A 21,808-nucleotide genomic window follows, 5' to 3' on the forward strand; every position below is an offset into this window, starting at 1 on the left:
CCCCCCCCGGAAGGTGGCGGCCCGGGCGGACGTGCTGTGGAAAGCCAAGAAGGAGAGTGGGGCGTCTGTCTCACAGATCACCAGGCCACGCTCCAAGCAGCAAACCAGACCAGGCCCGGCCACAGAGCCCACAAAACCCAGAGGCAGGGGTGAGGAGACCAACGAACAATGGTGCTTCTACCAGCAGCGGTGGGGCACAGAAGCCCGCTGCTGTAGCCCGCCCTGCAAGTTCCCGGGAAATGCCAGGGCCAGCCACTGCTGATGACTACAGCGGCTGGCCATCGGGATAGCCTCCTGTATGTTTGGGACAAGCGGTCGGGACGCCGCTTTTTAGTTGACACCGGAGCCGAGATCAGCATCTTACCTCCAAGTTACGACACCCGCAACAGAGAACCGGGTCCCACTCTGAGGGCCACGAATGGCAGCACAGTAAGGACCTACAGCACCCGTACTGTGCGGCTACAGTTCGGCTCCAGCCGATTCACGTGGGACTTCACACTGGCCGCCATAGCCCAACCGCTCCTGGGGGCGGATTTTTTGTGAGCTCACAGCCTACTGGTCGACCTGCCCAGGAAGAGACTGGTCTATGCCGATACCTTTCAAACGTTCTCCCTAGGTGAAGACCAGTTGCCGGCCCCACACCTAGACTCCATCACGCTGTCCGACAACGACTTCACCAGAGTCCTGGCAGATTTCCCATCGGTTCTGGCACCGCAGTTCACGGCAGCCATGCCCAGACACGGTGTATAGCACCACATCCTGACATAAGGACCACCCCTCCACGCCCGTGCTTGAAGGCTTCCCCTGGACAAGCTCTGGCTGGCGAAGGAGAAGTTCAAGAGGATGAAGGAATTGGGGATCATATGGCAGTCCAACAGCCCATGGGCCTCCCCCCTGCACATGGTGCCCAAAGCAAAAGGGGGCTGGAGACCATGTGGCGACTACCGCAGGCTGAACGAGGCTACCACACTGGACCGCTACCCTGTGCCGCACATTCAGGACTTTGCAGCAAACCTGCACAGCGCACGGATCTTCTCCAAGGTAGACCTCGTCCGAGGATACCATCAAATCCCGATGCATCCGGACGACATCCCCAAAACGGCACTCATCACCCCTTTCGGGCTTTTCGAGTTCCTCCGCGTGCCGTTTGGCCTAAGGAATGCCGCACAGATGTTTCAGCGGTTGATGGACGTGGTGGGACGTGACCTGGACTTCGCTTTCATTTAATTGGACGACATCCTCATAGCCAGCAGCAGTCGTCGGGAGCATCTGTCCCATCTCCGTCAACTCTATGCCCGACTGAGTGAATATGGCCTGACAATCAACCCGGCAAAATGCCAGTTCAGGCTTGACACCATCGACTTCCTGGGCCACAGGATTACTAAAGACGGGGCAACCCCTCTGCCCACCAAGGTAGACGCGGTCCGCCATTTCCCCCGACCCAACACAATCAAAGGCCTTCAGGAATTCGTGGGTATGGTGAATTTCTACCAATGCTTCCTCCCTTCAGCAGCCCGAATCATGCGCCCTGTGTTCGCCCTGATGTCGGGTAAGGGCAAGGACATTACCTGGGACGAGGAGTCCGCCGCCGCTTTCATTAAAACCAAAGAAGCCTTGGCAAACGCCGCGATGCTAGTGCACTTCAGAACGGACATCCCTACCACCCTCACAGTGGACGCATCCAATACGGCAGTCAGTGGAGTGCTGGAACAACTCATCGAGGGTCACTGGCAACCCCTGGTGTTCTTCAGCAAACACCTACGACCACCCGAGCTCAAATACAGTGCTTTTGACCGGGAGCTGTTGGCACTATTCCTGGCAATCCGGCATTTCAGGTACTTCTTAGAAGGTAGGCCCTTCACCGCATTCACGGACCACAAACCGCTTACCTTTGCGTTCACGAAAGCAAAGGGTCGTCCCGCCAGCAGCGACATCTGTCCTACATCTCCGAATACACGATGGATGTCCGGCATGTCTCGGGAAAGGACAATGTCATGGCGGACGCACTCTCCAGCCCTAACATCCAAGCCCTGTCTCAGGGGATAGACTATGAAGCACTGGCGGAGGCGCAGCAGGCGGACGAGGAGATCCCTAGTTACAGGACTGCAGTCTCCGGTTTGCAGCTCCAGGACCTCCCCGTAGGACCAGGTGAGAGGACCCTACTCTGTGACATCACCACCGGCCAACCCCGCCCCGTCGTTCCGGCAGCCTGGCGGCGGCGCGTTTTCAACTCCATTCACAACTTAGCGCACTCCTCCATCAGGTCAACCATCCGGATGGTAGCCAACAGGTTCGTTCGGCACGGACTCCGCAAGCAGGTCAGTGAATGGGCCAAAACGTGCAAGCACTGCCAAATAGCCAAGGTGCAGCGGCACACCAAAGCCCTGCCGCAGCAGTTCCAACCCACCCGCCGGCGTTTTGACCACATTCATGTGGATATCGTGGGCCCCCTGCCAGTGTCGCGTGGAACGCGGCACCTCCTCACTATCGTAGACCGGTTCACAAGATGGTCAGAGGCGATCCCGCTCACCGACACCACCTCCGAATCTTGTGCCCGGGCACTGATCGCCACCTGGGTATCCCGCTTTGGTGTACCGGCCCACATTACCTCCAACAGAGGCACCCAGTTCACCTCCAGCCTGTGGTCAGCTATGGCCAGCCTTTTGGGGACACAGCTGCACCACACAACTGCCTACCACCCACAGTCGAATGGACTAGTGGAGCGTTTCCACCATCACCTGAAGTTGGCTCTCTTGGCCCGCCTGAAATGGCCTAACTGGGTGGACGAGCTTCCCTGGGTCCTGCTCGGAATCCGCACGGCGCCCAAAGAGGATCTGCACACCTCGTTGGCCGAGTTGGTGTACGGCGTGCCCCTGGTCATCCCAGGAGAGTTCATACCAGCCCCAAGCGGGCAAGAAGAAGAACCCGCAGCAGTCCTGGACAGACTACGTGAGAGGCTCGGTAACCTGTCCCCCATACCCCCTTCACAGCATGGGCAGAGCCCAACCTGCGTACCCAAAGACCTGCAAAACTGTAAGTTCGTTTTTGTACGACAGGGCGGACATCGGGCACCGCTACAGCGGCCCTACGAGGGGCCGTTTATGGTGATTAGAAACAATGGGTCCACATTCGTGCTGGACATTGGGGGGGAAAGAGGAGGTTTTCATGGTGGACCAATTCAAACTGGCCCATGTGGACTTGGCGCAGCCGGTCAAGATTCAGGCACCGCGGCGCAGAGGCAGACCTCCCAAACAGAGTCCGACCCAGACTGTGGACATTGGGGGGTGTATCGCCGGTTCTGGGGGGCGGGGTTATGTGGCGACCCACTTCCCAGCGCACTCGAACCGGCTCACAAAGCGTTGAGGCAGGTCCCAAAGAGGGCGCCAAGACTGCTTCACCAGCAAGGGGAAAAGCCCACACGCAGGTCGGGACTGTGAATATGCGCCCCTTACAGCATTCCCGCCCGGGGAGGGCAAGATCAGGAAGGCTTTAAAGCGAGGCCGCGAAGTTTGAATAAACCTCTTTTGTAACTGCAGCTCACCGACTCCGTGTCGTTATTGCAGCGCTGCGTGTAGCACACCGCTACAATTGCACACCGCTACAATTGCACACCGCTACAATTGCACACCGCTACAATTGCACACCGCTACAACTGTTTCATTTGGTTCAGTACCAAATCCCAACTAGATTAAATCCTCGTATCTAGGCAAGAGACAAAGTTGTCAATAGTGAAAACAGAAGTGTAGGGAAGAAAGCACCTCGGGCCAATGATCTGTAGAGTCTTGAGATATTAAATTGATATTGATATTGGCTCATCTATATAAGTAGCAGAATCCTGGCACAGGAAATGCTACAAAAGCAACCATGTGGCAAAACTGATTGAGATGGTGATTTTATTTCTTTTAAGTTTCTCTCAGGCAAATTAATTTTTCCTGTCTTCCCCCTTCCATCTCCCCCTTTTTGCATACGCGATACACGTGCATCAAGCTCCCAGCTAAATGTGTCAAGGCTCTGTTTCAACATTCTTCGCAGTAAAGTGTTTCATGCTCTTGGCACAGTTCAAAATTCTATATTTGATCTATCACCATCTGTCTAATATTCATGCTAACTTCCAATGGATTCACCCACAGTTTCTCTATATCAATAACAAGGTGCTATCTATTTACAGCTACCACAGAATGTCAATAGTGGCCCAATTATTAGCGTTCATGTTGTGATCAATTGAGTCAGTAAATAATCAGGAGTTTGATCTGAAAACTCCAGATGCATGAGTGTCATTTCCCACACTCAGTACTGCAGAAATTTGCTAGTCTATACACAGTGTATCTGAAGAATAATGTTTTCGGTTATTAGAATACAGAATGAATTCAGCTTGGGTGCGGTCCAGTGCACACTCATAGAGATATCTACCATGGAAATTGGCCCTACCGCCCACCACGTCTCTGTTGATAAAGCTCCCTCTTAAACTAATCCTAAAAAATACTTTTCACACATTCTCATCCTGGTAACTGATGTGGGATCACACAAAGGTTAGTTTATTTATTTAGATAAGATGCTTCCGGCTCAACTCGCTGCATCACCCACCAACCCACCTGTTGAATACTAGCCAAATTACAGGACAATTTACAATGACCAATTAACCTACCAACTGGTACGTCTTTGGACTGTGGGAGCAAACCAGAGCTGCTGTGGAAAACAATGCAGTCACAGTGAGAACAGACAAAATCTCTTACAGACGATGCCAGAATTGTACTCCGACTTCTGAACAGACATGTAATAGCATGCTAACCGCTATGATACTGTTGTACCTTAAACAACAAATGCTGCAATGTCTCAGCAGCTCAGGCAGTGCCTCTGGAAATAGACTGGGTTAATGGACAAATGAAGGGTCCCACGCCTGTAACTTCAATTGTTTTTCTTTGCACAGAGGCAGTTTAACCTGCCAAGCATTGCTAGTAATTTCTGTTTTTATTTGAGGATTTCCAGCTTTTTTTACCGATTTTCATCAGCCATGAACCTAGCGATTGTGCACCAAACTGCCTTCATTTACCACTCAGACTGTAGGAGGCTTGCTCCCTGGGACTCATTGCTCACAACATATATCAGCATGGCTCTGAATATAATATAGACCACAATTTTGTAAAATTTATTTGTTTTGTGGGGCTGTAACTTCATCCTTAGTCAATGGTATTCAATGCACAGTATACTAACCTCAACGGAGCTGGGTTTTGGAAGACTAGCCATCCCACTTTTAGCACTGCAGAGCAATGATAACTCTTATGATAAAGGTATGAAATTACAGACCTTTCTTTTTTCCACGATACGTTTGCAACTTATTCTATCAATGAATCAAGAAAGTGGCAATACTCTTGAGAAACCAGCAGCTGGACATGTTCTTCAAACCTATAGGTGTGGCTAGACTAAAGTAACATCAACTCGTGGTCTTAAAATTCATCAAGGATGGAAGAAATGCTTGAAAATCTCCAACCCAAGGCCCCGCATTGACCAGATTCTGTTAAGAGGAAGATCAAATCAGTCGGATGAAACTCAGCGGCAGGAAGAAACCCACAGTCCGCAGAGTATCAGCACCCTACGGGATGTGGAAGAAGTTTCAGGCACAAGCAGCAGTCCAAGACACAGCCAGGCACATCGTAAAGTGGAGAACATGCAAGGACGTAAGCCGTTGGTGAAATGGCCAAAGTCTAACAGCAAGGAGTAGGACCAGGTACTGTGAGCTGGCAACTGAAGCTGCCCAGAACAGCTGGAAGACCAAGATCTTCCGTGTAGAAGTGGGATGCTCGGGATTCGTGGCTACATCTACAACCAGTCCTTTGAAGAAGATGGGGGTGAGGTGTTATTCACTCCAATAAGCAATCAAGTCCTTGTCAAATGAAGCAGAAGAAAGCAGTAATTGGATTTGGATTAAAAGGAAAAATAACAACTGAGCTGCAAGATGAAGACAGGAGGGTACGGAACTGAGGGGGGTGTATCTGGGACGCCAGGTAGCACCGTTGAGCCCTCTGGAGACGTCGTGGGCTTATCAATTAAAAGTCAAAGAAGGAGGGTGCCCACCTGATGACCCTGATGAGGTACCCACCCTCCTTGTCACCACTCCAAGCCCACTGCCAGCATCGAGAGTACCGACTTATCATGAGGATTGAAACATCAGGTCCTATTAGCTCTACTCTATAAAACAGGCCAACTCTCCTCTGACTATTCTTGTCTTTGACATTCACTGTTTAGAGGTAAGTTACAATAACCCATTTACTTACCAGTGCGTTTTTGAGAACGGACACCTGGTCATAGAGAATGTGAAAACAACACAGGGTGCTGCCCCAGGTCAGGATGAAAGCCAAGTCCCTGGATCTGTGAGGCAGCTGTATTAAATAATCCACTGATCTTTACCATCTAGACCTTGGACATATGGATCCACCGTTAATTTGCTTTTATATTGAGAATGGCTGTGGGATATTGGGATAAACTGATACAGAACCTCAATCATCATTAAACAAGATTGACAATAGCAGACCAATGGACAGCTCTTCGAGATGTTCAGCTACAGAGTGAAGAGCAGATTGTTATCCAGCTGCTGATGTCACCTATATAGAAGGTAATCTTAAAGGATACACTGTCCAGGGGAGTTTTTGATGTCATTTCCTGGAGGCGATGTTGTGTTCATCCTCTCTGCATTTGGAAATTCTGTCATCAACTGACCTTGAAAGTCTTCTCTCCGCTCGTACTCCTTCCCACGGTAGATGAACACCTTGTTCTGTGGGAAGAAACAAAAGGAGACCTGTTGTTAGCCTGTTTTCTTGTTGCATGAAATTTGTCAGTCTCGCTTGACCCTAACGGACAGCTGTGAGCTGCCTTGCGTTGGTAGGTTCTGGCAGCAAAGTCAGTCAAAGAACATGATGGCCAGACGGGAAAGCAGAAAAATGATCCATTCACAGTATAACAAATACTTTGCATTTGTGCAGATTATTTCAGAACTCTAGATACTTCCAAGCCTTCCACAGCTAATGAAATATCATTGCTGAAGTGTGAATATTACACAGCCAATCAGAACGCAACACCAGTAAATGAAATGATGACTTAAACCCCCTGTAATCAAATCTTTAGAATGGATCAGCGAATGGCAAAGGAAATATTCTAAGCTTGAGGAGCAATCTATTAATTCCCTTCTTTTTTTTGGAAGTAATTTTAGTATTTCAAGCATCTATTCAGAATTGTGCTAGATCTGTGGATTTTACATTTTATGTGCTCTCTCTGATTTAATGTGCCCTCTCTGATTTACTGTGCCATTTATAGTGGGATAATAACACTGCACAGTGACTTTAATTGAAAATTAACCACTGCCCTATATATTGCCTTTCATTGTTCTTGCTTTTTGGGCCAAAATAAACACATAAACATTATAGCAACACACAGAAAATGCTGGAGGAACTCAGCAGGTCAGGCAGCATCTAGGAAATGAGTACAGCTGATGTTTCTGACCAAAACATTGTCTGTATTCTTTTCCTAGATGCTGCCTGGCCTGCTGAGTTCCTCCAGCATTGTGTGTGTGTGTGTGTGTGTGTGTGTGTGTGTGTGTGTGTGTGTGTGTGTGTGTGTGTGTGTGTGTGTGTGTGTGTGTGTGTGTGTGTGTGTGTGTGTGTGTGTGTGTGTGTGTGTGTGTGCGCGTTGCTCGGATTTTCAGCATCTGCAAATTTTTCTTGTTTGTGACATAAACATTATATATCCATCATGCAGAAACAATAACTTCAGTGTAAATCACACTAATCTCCATTAGTATTGGAGGTTAAGTGATCTTGCCACTCTATAAATAATTAACAATAAAGATAGAGCTACAGTAAATACCATCAGTTTGTAGGATACACTAGTAGAATTGGGCACTCTGAAATTGCCCCTAGGTTAAGTGAGGAGTAGAACTGAGCAGAACGTAGGAAACTAGGATTCAGGGAAAATTTTTTGGAGAATGGAACTGCTCCAGCATTGATTCAATAGACTGAATGGTCTTTTTCTAGGCATATGGAAATATGGAGAGGAATTTTTGGATTGTTTTCCAGAGTGCAGTCTCACCTCAAAGGAGATCACAGGAGCAGGAAAGGTGGTTGTGAGTGACAACCAGGAGAGTCTGGGCAACCAGAGAGACAAAGAAGGGGGTTCTGTACATGAGGTGCCTTTAACCTTTGAATCTTGACCAGGGTTGACACGTCTTTGACCTAACCACCTTGGTAATGATGCTCCTTTTGTGTTGTAGCTTCAGAGAAGTGCCATTAAGCATGAGGAATGCATTCTGCTCAGCCCTGCAAATCTGATGTTGATGTAGAGTCTGAATGGTGGCTTGGGGTCACAGAACCACGGAAAATGTATTTTGTAGAAGGGGGCCATTTGTTCCACTGTGACTATGCCCGTCAGAAAAGAGCTACCTAACCACATCTCGTCTTGCAGAACACATCCCTTCAAGAACACAGCTGGGCTCTGTTGAAATGTCATGAGAGCTCCTGCCTTGACACTTCACCTCCCACAACTTCCGCTCCATTCACCCCTTCCTCACGTTCCTTCAGCTAACGAGTTCCAGACCCACCATTCTCTGTTTGGAAAAAAATCATGACAAGGTACTTTATCATCAGGAATGGAAAATTAGATGCCCAGGAATGTAAGAAGTGGGCTCAGCCCGGTAGATTATGACACATCCCTCCCTACATTGCTCAAGAAGGCAATGTTTATCATCAAAGATCCTGGTCATCTGGGCCACGTCATCTTCTCACAGGAGGTACAGAAACCTAAAGTCCCACACCACCAGGTTCAAGAGGAGCTACCTTCCTTTCACCATTTTGTTCTTTAACCAATTTGCACAATCATTATCACTACCTCAGTGTAGCAACGCTATGATCACTTTAGACTACAATAGACTTTGTTTTTTTTGCTCCTTCCTGTGTAATTTGTTTGTTTATTTTTATTGACATCCACCACAGAATAGGCCCTTCCAATCTTTCAAGCTACACCGCCCAACAGTCCCCCAATTCAATCCTAGCCTAATCAGGGAAGTGTTTACAATGACCAATTAACCCACCAACCGGTTTGTTTTTGGATTGTGCAAGGAAACTGGAGTAGCCAAAGGAAACCTGCGTGGTCACGGGGAGAAAGTACAACCTCCTTACAGGCAGAAGCGGGAACTGAACCTGGGTCGCTCGTACTGTAAAGCGTTGTGATAGCCATTACACAACCATGCCATTTATGTCCTTTCTATGAATGTGGTGCCTGTGATGCCATTGCAAGTAAGATTTTCATTGTACATGTACATACATATCCTTGTCCAGACAGAATAGACTCAATTATCACGTTGCTCGGGGCCTCTCTAATCCTTCCATCAAGCACTTTAAATTTATCCTCTCCTGGTTTTTTTTATTCTGACTCCTCCACCAAGGGAATGAAGTCCTTCAGATTTACATGGCCCTCATTGTTTTTTACACTTCAGTTCTGCCTTCAGCCTCCACTGCCCCAGTTTATCTTCGGTTTTCCAGTCCGCATAACAGCTTCCTTACCCTCTCAAATGCAATTACACCTTGTAACCTGATGACCAAAACTGTAAAAAGCTGTGAGCTGAACAGTGTTTTACTTGTTTCTGACATCACCACTCTGCTCCCTTGACCTGATACATCAACCATTCCTACATCACACACCACCCTCAGCACAGATGTTGCTCAACATTAAGTTCCTCCTGTCCCTCCTCTATTCTATGATTGGCTAGTAATGGAAACCACATGTGTATTCAACCACTTTCTGTATTCCATTCTGCCAACATTAAGGATTCATGTACGTATATTTTATTAGGTATACTTGTACACTTGTTAATGGAAAATTTAATCAGCCAATCATGTGGCAGCATCTCAATGAATAATAGTAAGCAGACATGGTCAAAAGGTTCGGTTGTTCAGATCAAACATCTAAATGGGGAGGAAATCTAATCTCAGTGACTTTGACCGTGGAATGATTGCAGGTGCCGATGGAGTGGTTTGAATATCTCAGAAACTGCTGATCTCCTGGGATTTTCACACCCAGCAGTCTCTAGAGTTTACAGAGAATTAATACAAAAAGAAAATATCCAGTGAGAACCTTGTTAATGAGAGAGCTCAGAGGAGAATGACCAGACTGGTTCAAGCTGATGGGAAGGCGACAGTAACTCAAGTAGCCAAGTGTTACAACAGTGTTGTGCAGAGAGTATCTGTCTATCAATGCAAAAAATGTTAAACCTTCAAATGGATTGGCTACAGCAGCAGAAGACTATGGACATGCACTCACTGGTCACTTTATTAGGTACAAGGGGTAGCTAATTCAGTGGTTGCTGAATGTACATTCCAAAATCTCTTTTTTTTTTCCCTCCATACCTTCCAGTCTCCTTTGGCTTATTGTGTCTGTCTGATATTTATGCTCCCCCTTAAGTGTATTACACACTCACCTCTGGACTGAATCCTATTGCTACTGTTCAACTGAGCAGACTATCAATATCCTCCTGCAGTCAAACACATTCTTGCTCTCTGTTAACCACGGAGCCAAATTTTGTATAGTCTTGTGCTCTTGAATTTGCCTTATTTACTTGCATGCCTGATTGGCTCAGTCTGTTTGAAGAGCAAGCGTGACTGGATATGAGATACTTGTGACATTTTAGCAACAGTCTTCCTCTGAATCAGCTGTCTAAGTATTTAATGTCCATCTTTAAAACGTGGGAACCTAATCTATACTTACAAGCTGCTACAGTACTGAGGCAAGATTACAAATGCCAAATTCCAGATGAGACATGATTCCAAGTTCCTTCCTACTCCTCAAGAGGTTGCAAAGATTCCCATCATGTTGCTTTAGAAAGTCCAAGGAGAATGGGATTTGGTATTCTCTATTACCCAAGGCTCAGAGCTTATCCTTGAAATAATCCATTATTAAATTGGCTGTTGCCTCTGTGCCAGACCTCAGGTGCCATCTGTGTGGAATTTGTATGTTCTTGCTATGACTGCTTGGGCTTTCTCTGGGTGCTTTGGTTTTCTCTCTAAAGACAGATTTAATCCTGAACACATTTGGATTGATAGGTTAATTGGTCACTGTAAATTTCCCCTAATGTAAGTGAGTGGTAGAATCTGGGAGCAAACAAAGGGGAACTAATGTAGGGTTAGTGTAAATAGCTAGTTGATGATTGACTTGGTGGACTAAAATTACTCGTTTATGTTGTGTGTATTGATAAATATTAAAAAATGAAGGGTAGTGTATGTACGTCTTAGTACCATCTATAATTGATCATGTTCTCATAATTCCCAAATCGCTTCACCAGCTTTGAAAATAAACTTTAATGCATACCTAGAGATCTATCATAGAACTATAGAACCATAGAACACTACGGCACAGTACAGGCCCTTCAGCCCTCCATATAATCCTAAAATAAAGTACTAAACCCCACTACCCCATAACCCTCCATTTTTCTTTCATCCATGTGCCTGTCCAAGTGGCTCTTAAATACCCCTAATGTTTTAGCCTCCACAACCATCCCTGGCAAGTCATTCCAGGCACTCACAACCCTCTGTGTAAAAAAAAACTTACCCCTGATGTCTCCCCTAAACTTCCCTCCCTTAATTTTGTACATATGCCCTCTGGTGTTTGCTATTGGTGCCCTGGGAAACAGGTACTGACTATTCACCCTATCTATGCCTCTCATAATCTTGTAGACCTCTATCAAGTCCCCTCTCATTCTTCTACGCTCCAAAGAGAAAAGACCCAGCTCTGCTAACCTTGCTTCATATGACTTGTTCTCCAAACCAGGCAACATCCTGGTAAATCTCCTCTGCATCCTCTCCATAGTTTCCACATCCTTCCTATAATGAGGTGACCAGAATTGAACACAATATTCTAAGTGCGATCTCACCAGATTTGTAGAGTTGCTACTCTTGAACTCAATCTCCCTGTTAATGAAGCCTAGCAACCCACAGGCCTTTTTAACTACCTTATCAACCTGTGCAGCGACCTTGAGGAATGTATGGATTTGAACCCCAAGGTCCCTTTGCTCATCCACGCTCTTAAGTAACTGACCATTAATCCTGTACTCAGTCTTCTGGTTTGTCCTTCCAAAATGCATCATCTCACACTTGTCCGGATTGAACTCCATCTGCCGTTTTTCTGCCCAACTCTGCAGCCTGTCTATATCCTCTTGTAACCTTCGACCACCTACAGCTCCAGCCACAACTCCTCCTATCTTCGTGTCATTGCAAACTCACTCACCCATCCTCCTGCCTCTACATCCAGGTCATTTATAAAAATCACAAATAGCAGGGGTCCCAGTACAGATCCCTGTGGCACTCCACTAGTCACCGACCTCCTACTTTCCTTCCACAACTACCCTCTGCTTTCTTCCTTTAAGCCAATTTTTTATCCAAACAGCCAAGGTTCCACTTATCCCATGCCTCATGACTTTCTGGATGAGTCTCTCATGAGGGACCTTGTCAAATACTTTGCTAAAGTCCATGTAGACCACATCCACTGCCCTACCCTCACCAATTTCTTCTGTTAACTCTTCAAAAAACTTAATCAGGCTCGTGAGGCACAATCTTCCCTTCACAAAGCCATGCTGACTATCCATGAGTAGACTATACTTCTCCAAATGCTCGTTGATCCTATCCTTAAGAATATCCTTAAGAATCATGGAGTTAATATTTGTGTATTGTGTGATTTGATTCTGATTAGTACTTTGTCTGGTAATTCAAACTGGAGGCTTAGCCCATGGAACATGAAGTCCATGATATTCTATTGTGAACATCTGGGAGTATGACACACTAGTGGACAGAGATTCTCAGATAGACTTTTAGACATTAAAGAAAGCAAGGGGTACAGGATCAAAGCAGGAGTGGGATAAAGATTATAGGATTAGTAATGATCATATTGAATGAGAGAGCAGAAATAAGGTGTCAAGTTGGTTATCCCGGTTTCTATTTATTATGTGTTCATGATATATATGCAGAGATATTTATTAGTTATTAATGCCTGCCTCTCAAATAATCTTTGGTGACAATTCCCAAGTTCATAAGAAATAAGAGAATTGCTTTAGTGCAATTAGATAAAGTTTCAAGAGTGCCAATGGAACAGGCAGAAGACGGGAGAATGGGGTTGAGAACAATAATGAATCAGGCTACATCCACACTAGACCAGATAATTTTGAAAACGCCGGTTTCACGTAAAAAAATTAGGCATTCACACCAAGTGTTTTTGAAAATACCTCCGTCCACATTAAAATGGGTATTTGGGTGAATCTCCTCCTACTGGGCATGCGCAGGGCACATCTACAGAAAACAAGTGACATGTTTGGTGTTGAATCTCACAGTGAAAGTGTGCGTTTGTGCAGTTCCAGACTAGAAAAACTTAAAAGGAAATTGCCAAACAATGGACAGCTGTTGGCTCACATGCAGGGGGACTTAAAACTTTTAAAAAAACAAATACTGAGAGCATATGGATGTAACCGACAGGGAGTTCATGGACAGTATGACCCGGCTGACGATGAACATTGAAAAACTGACTAACTCTGTTGCATTAGTAAAGCACCTTGCTAAATGTATAAAACACGTCTGCATCAGTGTTATCTTGTACTTCCATACAATGTTACATTAGGCTGTTACACATCTATTGTCAGAGAAATATTGCATAAATAGGTAAACCACCTTCATACAAGCAAGGACAGAAAAAAGGGCAAAGTGAGTATACTTATTTATTCAGTAAGTTATGGGTCAAAGTATTTGGTGAGTACATTTCTAACTCTTCTGGCTTCAGTCTCGTTGCCGTCTGTTCTGACATTGTTAGGTTGTTTTCATTGCATTCAGGAAAACAATGAAATGCCGCGCTGCTGCCACCATCTGTTCCGGCACGGCATGACAGCGGTTTTAGAAACCTCCAGTTACCCCGTCCACATTACTCTGCCCAACCGATGTTTTCAAATTTACACACTCTGGAGGGGGTTTTAGAAAAGCTCTGTTTTCAGGGGAGGAAAACACCATTTCAGTGTTGACAGAGGGTCAAAACAAAGAGAAAAAGCTTCGGTTACGGATTTAACTGGTCTGGTGTGGATGTAGCCTCAGGCAGGTTGGAAAGGTGGGACAGACTTGATGGGCTGAATGGCCTAATATCATCACCTAACATCTTCGCTGTCTTATGATCTTCATTAAAAAAGTTTGGAGTAAAGGAGAATGCGAGGTAATCTCATTGTGACAAATGAGAAGCATTGACAAAACGTAGAACTTGAAAGTACAATCATAATGTAAGGGGGTCACCTGTGCAGAATTGAGATGAGACAAAGGCTTAGAAACCTCTGCAATAATTGCTCTCTGATGGCTCTGGTACATTCAAAACTAATGTCAACAGATCTCTGGATCTTAGACAGTATCGAGGATATGGGGAACAGTGGGGAAAATATTCATTAAACTGGATTAAGCATGGCCATATCAGATGGTTGAAAAGTTATGAGATCCTGTATAGATTGTCCTGCCTCTGTTTCATGTTCTTAAGAGCTCAAAAAAACATAGCAGATGATATTAAAATTTGAACAGAGAATCAGCAAGAGGGACCCAACCTCGTTAAAGTAATTAAACAAGCATTACATTTCTTGTTAGTTCATTGGCCACCTGATCCACTTCCATTTAAAACTAGATGAAGTTAATTTTGATTTACAAATGGTGATGGATCTGTAGAATTCTTTGCAACAGGGCTGTGGAGGCTCAGTAATTGGGGGTGATTGACAGATTCTTGATTGGTAAGGAGGTTAAGTGTTACAAGAAGGTGGGAAAATGGGGCTGAGAAAAAAAATCAGCCATGATTGAATGGAACAACATACGCAATGGGCTGAATAGCCTGATTCTGCCCTTGTATCTTATGTTTTATTTTAGTGTCATCAAGTGGAGAGTATCAGAAATGTGACTCAACATTTACCAATGCAAATGAGATCTCTTTGACTTTAAGGCTGATGAGCACCTCGAAAGCATTCCTCAGTAGGGTAAGAAGTGACAGCTTGGGAATTATTTGCTGAGCAGGTGGGTGGTGCGAGAGTGGAGTAATCACAGGATTGTTATAGATGGGTTGATGGGCCTTCAGTGATTCATTCTTCTGTGCTGATTCCATTCCATAAATGAAAGAGAATATTGTTCAGCTACAAAGTTGCATTAATTTAATAATCCTGATAATCAATGTTCTATTAAACTTCCATATTTATAAACTTCTTCCAAAGTATTGTTTTAAATTTCCAATTATGCAATACCTTTTGCTTTCGCTATGAAGTAAATTATACTCTATTTAAATTCAGAAACTGGTCTAAAGACGGTAATTTTATGTGGCCAGATTTCCCTGACAGTGCTGAATCAGCAGGTAATAGGGATGGGGTCTGGCTGAATCTGATGCTGTTCTCCCTCAAGCTCTGCAGACACCTAACACTTTTTAATAATTGGCGACTTGCGAGAACAAGAACCTTCTTTGATCTTTCAATTAAAAAGGCCAATTATATCATCATCCCGCCCCCACTGCATGTGTTATCAAATGCCAGAACTGGGGTTTGATGGTTGAATAAATGGATTTTGGTTGCTTAGCAATAAAGGCAGCAATAACCTGCATGAATGTACTACCTTCAATATAATGAAATTTCCCATGACACAACACAAGAACTTTATATAATATTTGACACCAAGCTGCACAACAAATTATTAAAAAAATAGAAGACCTGGAAATCTGAAGTAAAAGAAGAATGTGCTCAATAGGTCAGGCAGCATCCGTGGGGAGAGGAGTTTAATGTTTCAGACCCAAATCTTTAACCGTCATGAAACAAGAAATTTTAAACATTGTTTGTCTCTGTATAGATAGTGCCCAACTGATTGAAAGGTTCTATCAATTTCAGCTTTGTATGTATTATTAAGGCAGAAGGTCAGAAATTTATTTAAAGGTGTCATTCCAAAAAGACATCATGGGAGTGATGTTGAGAGCCCAGGCATCTGCAAGAATGAATGCCAGTGTTCCAGCAATTAAAATCAGGGATTTACAGAAGGCTAGTAATGGAGTAACAGAGCAACCTCACTGGATTGTAGGACTGAAGAAAGTTGGGAGGGATAATATCTCAGGATATAGGAAAGACAAATTTAGAGGTTAATCACTGCTTTAATAGGAGTCTAAGGGAAAGGATTACTGAGTGAATGAAACTTTGTTGGGATTGGGATGCATTCAGCAGTATTTATGATGTAAGGTTAAACAGTGGCCATCCTGCGAGGAGTGTGTTAGAATGGATAAATATGGAGTAAGAACTGCAGGGATGTGTGTTTCAACAGCAACTGAATGGAGGCCAGAACATAATTGGTCAGAGTTACAGAGGTTAAAAGAGGTGGTCATAGTGATAGTGAAGTATGTATTTCAGAGTTTATTTTGGGATACACTCAGATCCTTAACACTTTCAATGGTCGAGGGAAGGAGCAGGTTCAGCAGCAGAGATCTAAAATCTTCCTAATATTATTTAACTGGACTAAAATTCTGCCCACAACACACACAAAATGCTGGTGGAACACAGCAGGCCAGGCAGCATCTATAAGGAGAAACGCTGTTGACGTTTTGGGCTGAGACCCTTCGTCAGGAATTCTGCCCATTCACCACTGAATGACAGATTTAGAAACCCGAGATTAGGTCAGTTTAGTTGAAGGGTATAAGAAAAATAATCCATTGAGCTGAGTTACTTTGAGTTCACCCTTAAAGACACCCCAAAAGCATTTTCTAGAAATACAGAACAAGACAGAAAATGTTGTAAGTACTTTGCAGGTCAAGCAGCTCCTGTCAATAAGAAGCAGAGTTTTCATTTCAGGTTAAAGATTATTTACCAGATTAGGATGGGTAACTGTTTATTGACCAGTATAGAGTAGGTGCTATAGGCCAAATGGCTTCCTCCTTTGTCATAAAGTTTATCTGATCCAAGATTTAGCTGCATGATGTGGGAGCTAGAGGACCTCATCGTGGTTCCTGGTGTCCACATACGCAGCAAGTGTTGACTGCTCAAGAAACTCGGGTTCAAAGGTGACGACCTGGAATCTGAGCTTCAAACACTGTGATGCATTGGGGAGAGGGAAAGTTAACCAAAACACAATGTTTCAGGAGGCAGTTGCATCCATTGGACTAAATACTTCAAATTTGTTCTGTGGGCAGGGACAAGAAGGTGTGACTGTGAGCGAGGTAGGTAGGGGGATCCCACAGGTAGTGCCGGAGGAGCTTCAGGTCTTGAGTTCTGTCAATGAGGTCAGAGATAGTTTCTCCATGTAAGGATGAGAGTGGGGGCTGTAGAAGGGATGAGCATTAAACCTTGGCACCATGGTTTGCAGACACATTCAAGAGAGAAGAGAAATGTAGTTGAGATTAGGGATAGTATAGTCTGGGGAATAGACCTCACTGTCACAAGGATCAAGAGTCCTGAAGGCTGTGTTGTCTGCCTGGTACCTGTGTTCAGGACAACTTGTCTGACCTATGGAGCATTTTGGACTGGGATGGGAATGATCTAGATGTTGTGGTCAATGGGAAGAACAAGGAAAGCAGTTTTGCTCAGCAGCAAGAAACAAAATTAAACTTCAGAACCTAAAAGATGGTCATCTCTGCATTGTTACCTGAACCGCAAGCAAACTGGGAAAGGGTCAATAGTATCAGAGAACTAACTGTATGGCTCAAAGATTAGTGTGGGAGAAATTAATTTCAATTCATGGGGCATTGGCACCATTATTGGGGAAAGATGGAACTGTTCTGAAAGGGCAGGCTTTACTAAACTATACTAGGGTCAGAGTCCTGGCAAATTATTTCACTAAATTGTAGTGGGGGTGAGTTCATCAGTTTTGAAAAGGGAGGATAAAGTAAAAGGGAAGGAAAATGCAAGAGACATTATAGGACTCTCTAGACTATAGACACAGTTTAGAAAGGGATTTAACTTACAGTAACACGGGGGGGGGGATAAAATTCAAAAGGGTGATGACTACAGGACTGAAGTTGTTATATTTAAATGCACACTAAATAAGGTGAATCACCTTGTAATGCAGTTAGGAATTGGCAGGTATGATATTGTGAACATCACTGAATTGTGGCTGAAAGAAGGTCACAGTTGGGAGCTTAACATCCAATGATGCACATTACATTGGAAGGACAGGCAGGTAGGCAGAAGGGGTGGGTGGCTTCGTCGGTTGAAAAATTATATTAAATCCTTAGAAAGAAGGGACATGGGTTCAGAAGATGTAGAATCCTTGTGGGTAGAGTAAAGAAACTGCAAGAGTAAAAAGACTCTGATGCGTGTAGGCCTCCAAATAGTAGTCAGGCTATGGGGTACAAATTACAACGAGAGTTGGAAAAGTCGTGTAAAGCCAATGTTACTCCTGCAACCACCCATGCCCATTGGTGGATTGAGAAAATCAGGTTGGTGCTGGATCCTAAGAGAAGGCATTTCTTGAATGCTTTTTTCGAGCAGTTTGTAGTTGAGCCAACTATGGAAAAGGCTATTCTGGATTAGATGTTATACAATGTACCTGATTTAATTAGGGAGCTTAAGATGAAGGAACCCTTATGAGACAGTGGTCATAATATGATATCATTCACCCTTCAGTTTTAGAGGGAGAAGTCAGATGTCAGTATTAGAGTGGAATAAAGGGAACTACAGAGCTGGTTAAAGTTGATTGGAAGGGAATATTATTGGGGAAGGTGATAAAGTAGCAAAGGGTGAAGTTTCTGGGTGTAGTTCGTAAGGTGCAAATGAGATTCATTCCAAAGAAAAAGACATATTCTAAAGGAGTGATTCAGAAACCAAGGATGACAAAGGAAGTCAAAGACAGCATAAAAGCAAAAAAGAGAGCATATAATTTCACAACATTTAGTGAGAAGCTAGAGGATTGGGAAGCTTTTGCTTTTAACAACCAACAAAAGGTAATGAAATAAGCAATAAGGAGAGAAAAGGCATAATGTGAAGGTAAGCTAGGCAATAATATAAAAGAGAATAACAAGTTTTTTTCAGATATATATAAAAAGTAAGAGAGGCGAGAGTGTATATCGAACCACTGGAAAATGGAACTCAAGAGGCAGTAATGGGGGACAAAGAAATGGTGGATGAACTCTTAAGTATTTTGTGTCAGTGTTGACTGTGGAAGGTACTAGCGCAATGCCATAAATTGGAGAATGTCAGCGGGCAGAAGTGAGTGTAGTCACTATTATGAAGGAGAAGGTGCTTCCCCATCTTCTTACTTCATTCCCCCACCCTCACTCACCCACCTTCCCACTTACTTGATTTCACCTATCACTTGCCAGATCATATTCCTTCCTCTTCCCCCAACTCCTTATTCTGGCTTCTTCCCACTTCCTTTCCAGTCCTAATGAATGGTTTTGGCTTGAAATGTCGCTTGATTAATCCCCTCCATAGATGCTGCCTGACTTGTTGAGTTCTTCACTACTTTGTGTGTGTTGCTCAACTTTTCCAGAATCTGTAGAATCTTGCGTTTACTGTCTTTAAATGATTGTGGGTTGTGGAGGTAGGGTCAGGAAAATACAAAGCATATAGGTAAATTAAGCTGGTAATATGTTGAAGACAGAATTTAATTCAGGGACATCTGAGTTCAATTATGGATGTATGAAGACAAAATGGAATATTTTTATGCAAGTGAAAGATAAAAGCCTATAGTAGACTAAATGTATGGGTACACAGGAACACAACCTAGAACAAAAAGTGTAAGGAGATAAGTTGGGTATTTTAGAAAGTATTATCAATCAATACAACTATGATTAGAAAGTGTTTTGGATGATGCAAATTTCACAATAATTTGGTAATATTGTTGAAGAACGATTCCATTACAATATTTTGAACTGTTGACCAACTGATTACAGAACAAGGCAAGTGATTAAAGGAAAACGAGAAGATGAGGGGTGGTTATGGACTCTACGGAATCTAAAGTTGAGTTTGTATATTAACTAAGTCAGTCTGCATATTAATCAAATAAGTTTGAAAACACATCATAGCATGTAACTTGAGTAGGATATGATAGAGAAGGCTCAGAAACAGGATTATGATGTGAACAAGTGAGGGGGCAGGATGGGAGATGGCATATAAACAGGGGCAAAGGAGGAACATGCAAAAGATGAGGTCTTTGTAAAGAACTGAGTGTCAGCAAGATTCATGGATTGTGCTTCCAATCAGAGAGATGGGAATATGGTGGTAAGAACATGAGTAATTTGTCTTATGAAGAAAGATTACTCAGACTGGGACTACAGTCTCTTAAACATAGAAGAATCAGAGGTGGTGAAGTAACAGTTAACTTGCAGGTTTAGTTGTGCAGGGACCCTGTTGAACGATTTGAGTGACCTGAATTCCTCAGATCAATAATCATAATAACAAAAAGTTGCTCAGTAACAGTGAGCATGAAACTGTCACATTGTCATAAAATCTCAACTCGTTCACTTTTGTTATGTTGTCCTCATTTGTCTTATCTAAATATTACCAAAGATTTTCTGCTACATTTGACCCTATCTTAAACATCCTATCATAAGCTTTAGCAGGCCACTCAATTCAAAGGCTATTAGTGATGAACAATAACTGGAGACCTTGCCAGTGAAAAAGAAATAATCTTTTTTTTATTTATTCATTTACGGGATGTGGGTGTTGTCAGCTAAGCCAGCATTTATTGCCCACCCCTAGTTGCCCTTGAGAAGGTGGTGATGAGCTGCCTTCTTGAACTGCTGCAGTCCCTGAGGTGTAGGTACACCCATAGTGCTGTTAGGGAGGGAATTCCATGATTTTGACTCAGCGACAATGAAAGAACAGCAATGTGTTTCCAAGTCAGGATGGTGAGAGCCTTGGAGGGGGATTTCCAAGTGGTGGTGTTTCCTGATTCCTGCTGTTCTCGTGCTTCAAGATGGTAGTGGACATGGTGTCCTGAAGGTGCTGCCTTAGGAACTTGGGTGTGATGTTGCAGTGCATCTTGTGGATAGACTTTGTGGAGTCAGGAGGTGAGTTACATGCTGGAGGATTCCTAGCATTTGACCTGCTCTGGTAGTCACAGTGTTTATATGAATAGACCAGTTCAGTTTCCTATTAATAGTAGGGATTTCAGTGATGATGATGCCAATGAATATCAAGGGATGATGGTTGGAGCCTCTCTTATAGGAGATGGTCATTGCCTGGCACTTGCCACTTGTTCTCCCAAGTCTGGATATTGTACAGGTCCTGCTGCATTTGGGTATGAACTGCTTCGCTATCTAAGGAGTCATGAATGGTGCAGAACATTGTGCAGTCATCTGCGAACGTCCCCACTTCTGACCTTGTGATTGAAGGAAGGTGATTGATGAGGCAGCTGAAGATGGTTGGTCCTAGGACAATTCCCTGAGGAACTCCTGCAGTGATGTACTGAGGATGAGATGCTTGACTTCCAACTACCACAACCATACCCCTTTTTGTCAGCTAAGTACTCTTTTATCTGGTGTGGGAAACTCAGAGCTAAACAGCTACCTAAATGGATAGGAAGGGTTGAAGGGATATGGGACAAACTTAGACATATGGGACTAGTTCAGATAGGTACCTTGGTCAGTGTGAACAAATTGCTCCATATGCCCTATTTCCATGCTATATAACCTATGAGAGTCAAACTGTTCAGAAGCTGAAACAGGAAGTACATTTTCCCAAAAGAGTGAGTTTGCCAGGTCAATTGAAGTTTCTAAGACTGAGAAGGATATTTTGTTGGTTAATGGTACCACAGGGGTGTAGGAAAGGCCAGAAGGTTGAGATGATGTATTGGATTAACAG

At 44.0% G+C, this 21,808-nt stretch overlaps 1 protein-coding gene across 1 annotated transcript in view; it reads right to left on the bottom strand.

Moving 5' to 3' along the window:
- The window catches only part of LOC140739509 (dedicator of cytokinesis protein 2-like), a 651,201-nt gene that overhangs the window by 35,806 nt on the left and 593,587 nt on the right, over positions 1-21,808 (bottom strand). The window contains exon 41 of the mRNA XM_073067873.1: positions 6,628-6,769. Coding sequence (XP_072923974.1) covers positions 6,628-6,769 — 142 coding nt within the window. The remainder of the gene's footprint in view (positions 1-6,627; positions 6,770-21,808) is intronic.

This window comes from Hemitrygon akajei, chromosome 15 (genome assembly GCF_048418815.1).
Source record: "Hemitrygon akajei chromosome 15, sHemAka1.3, whole genome shotgun sequence".
In the NCBI taxonomy this organism is placed as follows: Eukaryota; Metazoa; Chordata; class Chondrichthyes; order Myliobatiformes; family Dasyatidae; genus Hemitrygon; species Hemitrygon akajei.